The following is a 4319-nucleotide window of genomic DNA, read 5'->3' on the forward strand; positions in this document are numbered from 1 at the left end:
AAAGAATAAAGAATAAAGTGATAGTGACGTGCGCCCGCCACCTGCAATGTGCAGTGCCGATGACTGTCAGTGTAGTAATACACGGGCGGCTAGACAGAGGTGCCTTTACCCCCATCACATTGTAGTTCATTACAACGTATGGTTACATCCACTCTACTCAATTGGTCAATTCCTAAAGACACAATTGTAGTATATAACTCTTGTCTCTTCGGCTACACAACTTCTACCTCTCCAACATTTGGTCCACCCAATGAAAATCCCACTAACCATCACCTAACACCCTCTAGTTTTCTAACAAGTTGCCTACTTAAGTAATAGGATGTCTACTCTTAATAGTGAGTTTATTCAATACCCTATAGTCAATGCATATACAATATATTTTATTCTTCTTCTCTACTAAGTGTACATGTGCACAAAAGGTTGACGAGCTAGGTTAGATAAGCCTTTCTTCAACAGTCTAGTAACTTAATTTTGGATTTCTTTTATAATGCAAGGGGTTGTGTCTGTTGGGAGCTTTATGGGGTGGAGTTACACCAAGGAAGAGTTCTATCTTATGATAAACATCTCCTTGAGATGGTAGCAACTCTAGTGGATAATCTTGAGTGAAGTACTACTTATGAGTCTACAAACTTTCTCTAGTCGTGGGTTGATGCAAATATTTGAGTCAACTCTTTATCTTAGAAAAGTAGACCATGCATACAAGTTTGTGTTACTTTCCTAAATGCTCTTTTAGCTTGAGTGCCACTGATTGGAGTAAACAACTCAATTTTTGGATCACTAGTTAAGGAGACAAGTTGGCCGGGAATTTGAAAGATGGTGTGTGTGTGTGTGTGTGTGTGTAATAGTCGATATATGGGTGATAGTGATGTCTAAAGTATCAATGGGGAGGATTGAGGTTTGCTTACCCCTGAGTATCCCCCACAAACCCTGGTGGAGAACAGGGTTTTAACGCAGGGCTATTGGGCATACCGAGCACCATGGATTCCTGTTGGTCCATGGAAAAGCTGGTGAAGTCATTCGCCAATCACACGAAAGAATATTGGTGGCCTTTTTCGTCCTGTTCACTGACACGAATCCTGACATGAATGTCATCCCTAACACTCACACAAGCTGCGACCACGAGGCGGAGGAGAGGCTGTGTAAACCCCACTAGCGCCGTTTGCAGCAGGTGCGACAGGGCTCTCACATGGGCACAAGTATAAGGAAATCAAAACGAAGAGGCGAAACACCAAAGAGAGAAAAAATAAAACTGTGGCATCTATAGACTACAGGCTTTTTATGAAACAGTTTGTTTGGCTGATAGGAAAATATTGCACAACATACAAGGCACCCCAACTGAATTCCTGGCTGTGATGCGGCAATAATCATAAGAATAGCCACTCTAGGAACAAAAGAATTCTTGCCCACCGTGATATTTAATCCACACCTTATTCCCCCTTCTGAGAACAAATGAATCCATGCCTATGAAGACATTTTACAGATGCCTTAGAAGCTCCAAAAGCATGGCACTCCAAGTATCAATAGCCCCTGGTAGGCACCAATGCAAACAATCATTCTGAACTTTAGCATGCTTATCATGCATAAATGGCTGGAAATTCCTGTAAGGACCCGGATGAGCATCTGGCCGCAGAATAGAAGCATGTATTGTGTCTGCTATCCTAAATTTAAAAGATCGATTGCTCTTCAGTAAGGTTTTTCCAAACTCCTCGAGCTGAATGTGATACATTTCTGCTGTATACCCTTCTAGAGTCACTCCAGTGCTTTGAAAAGGAACTGTTCTTGTGCAGTTGCCTCCATTATCCCAGCGACCATTCTCAAAGTGATCAGGGGTAAATGTTCGGAAAAAAACTGCTCCTCTGTAGCTAGAGGATATTAGGTAATCAAAAATGGTCCTCAGAGCAGTCCTATAAGCATTGTAAAAACCAACTTCTGCAAGACCCAATCCTGGACAGTAATGGCATCCGATCACCTCATTATTCATGAAGTACACAGAGGTTTTCAGGTACCACTGTCCTGAAGACAAGACAATGTAGTTGTATTTGTGTAGAGAGGATGCCCAACTGTCATCAACAATGTCCAGGTGTAGCTTTTCAATCCCCTTAGCAAAACCTTCAGCTTCATCCTCGGTCCCATTGACCAGAAAAGGCGACCACAACACAGCCAATGTGAAGTTGTAAGTCTGAAAATACCAGTGAACAGACCGGTCCAAACCATCGTTATATATGTTTTTAGGGATTTCAACCTGCACAAGTAGTGCAGACACTTGTCAGATTAGCTCAATGAAATGTAATCTTTATCCTTTCAGCAGAATTCATTTAACTATGACTTCTATAACAACAAAAACTAAGAATTACAAGTAATACACTGATGTGAATAGCCCATGCCTTGCCAATTAAATCCGGTTGCAAACTAAACTTCAAACTGATCGAAAGAAAATGCAACCTGCCTGGGCAAGTGAGCATAGGAAGGATTGAAAGTGATTTCTTGCTATTGAGTCACCAATGAATGCCCAAGATTTGTCTGTCACAAGCTCCAAATAAGCTTTTGCATCAAATAAGGGCAGTTCACAGTCATTTGGTTTCCATCTCCAATATAGGTAGTCATGATCAGGGCGTCCATTCTTTAAGCAATTCTGATGCTCCTGAATAAACCAGCAGGTCGTATTCGAATAACCAGGACCAGATGGATTTGGGATCCAGTCTCCTTTCCAGATATTGCAATCACCTGCAGTTCAATACCCACATTGCCACTTGAGATTTAACAGTGCTGGCATAACCTTAAATTCACTCTAATAAGTCAGTGCAATTGTGGAACCTCGTTTCGATGAAGCTTCCTGGCCTGAAGACAATCAAATGCAGGTGAGACATTGACACCCTGAGGGGTGTTGGAAAAATGTAAATTAATCTGGGTGGACACATCCATAAGCTTCTTATACTATGGGACTAACAACGATCCAAGAGACTGCTTGCAGACGAAGCTTTTCATGGCATCATATCACTGCAATGTAAGCTAAACCGGGTTGCTTATCCGAGCATGATGGGCTGAATGCTTCGCATTGCATGACAGCTCCTGACACTGATCTTGCATTTTCTTGAATATTCCACCTTTATACGGTTAAAGGTTGCACTGCACCAGATGCAAAGACTGGGCCCGCCTGGAACCTGATTTTGTCCATATTTTTCTTAAGCATCAGAACCTTTCCTCCGATTTCTGCAGACCTATGTAGATTGAGGCTTACACCAGTGTTTCCATGACCAATTTCCTGCAAATGTAGTGGCTCATGTTCGGACCTTCCAAGTTCTATTCAATCCTTGCCACCTAAATGTGCAACAGTCATTCGATCTTGAAGGCAAAGGGGCTAGAAAATGGAAAATAAGACCAGTGCAGTACCTACAGAGAAGTCGATGAGTTTGGTAACATCCTGCGGCTGTGCGGGCGCATACGTCCCCTTGGACGCGTTTTCGGAAGGAAGCGCAACCTGGAGGGGGGTATCGGCCAGGTCTTCATGAATGGAGGTGGTCGAGGGAGAAGAGAAGAGGCGGAAGAGGGCGAAAGGGCAGAGGATGACGAGGAGGGAGGCGCAGAGGAAATGTCTGTGGTGGGAGGCAAGCTTCCAGAGGTCAAGCAAGGATCTATGGGAGCGGTGCATTGCTTCTTCTACGACGTCGTCGTCAAGCTGGATGCTGAGACTGCTCCTGCGTCGTGGTGGTCTTCTTCTGTTAAGAATTGGCCATGGCGATTGATTGATTGAGAGAGAGAGAGAGAGAGAGAGAGAGAGAGAGAGGCACAGAGAATGATTTAGTTTATAGTGCTTATCTACTGTGTCGGTCGGTACTCGGGAGTGGAACGGGAGAGACGAGAGGGAGCTCTCGTACGTACAATACATCGAAAGTGCTACGAATTTTTTATTTTTTTAAATATCCAATTATAAAAAAGGCCACATTAAATATTTTTTAAATGCCAAAACAGGACAAGGAAAGGGTCGTGGACTCGCAATAGAGCTTTTGGCAAAAGACCATGCTGCTTGGTGTTGTTGATTCCCACCTTTCTCTTGCCATTATGACATTCTTTTGGGCTGCCATCGTGTTTGTTAGCATTGGGGCACATGCCATTACTATCATGGGGTGACAAGGAGGTCCTTCTTTGAATATCATGCATGGCACTTCTTAGACTGTCAAAAGGCATAACGTCCTTCGCACTCGGTAGCACATGGGGCATACGTTGCTACAACAATGCACTCACACGATTGTTTCTCTCTGAAAAACTTCCCCCCCTCCCCCGAGTTAAGTTAACCTGAGTTAATCGGCCCATTTGTAAAC

The 4319-nt window shown here is 43.4% G+C and overlaps 1 protein-coding gene across 1 annotated transcript; it reads right to left on the minus strand.

Moving 5' to 3' along the window:
* Positions 1 to 1232: 1232 nt before the first annotated feature.
* Positions 1233 to 3824, minus strand: LOC148007989 (protein trichome birefringence-like 23). The gene is made up of 3 exons (XM_087674541.1): positions 3391 to 3824; positions 2447 to 2724; positions 1233 to 2242 (listed from the first exon to the last, which is right to left on the minus strand). Exons 1-3 carry the CDS (start codon positions 3647 to 3649, stop codon positions 1475 to 1477), a joined length of 1305 nt encoding a protein of 434 aa, XP_087530667.1. The 5' UTR covers positions 3650 to 3824; the 3' UTR covers positions 1233 to 1474.
* Positions 3825 to 4319: the final 495 nt, after the last annotated feature.

Source organism: Lygodium microphyllum, unplaced genomic scaffold (genome assembly GCF_053477565.2).
Source record: "Lygodium microphyllum isolate KBCC unplaced genomic scaffold, Lygodium_microphyllum_v1.1.10 scaffold_712, whole genome shotgun sequence".
Taxonomy (NCBI): domain Eukaryota; kingdom Viridiplantae; phylum Streptophyta; class Polypodiopsida; order Schizaeales; family Lygodiaceae; genus Lygodium; species Lygodium microphyllum.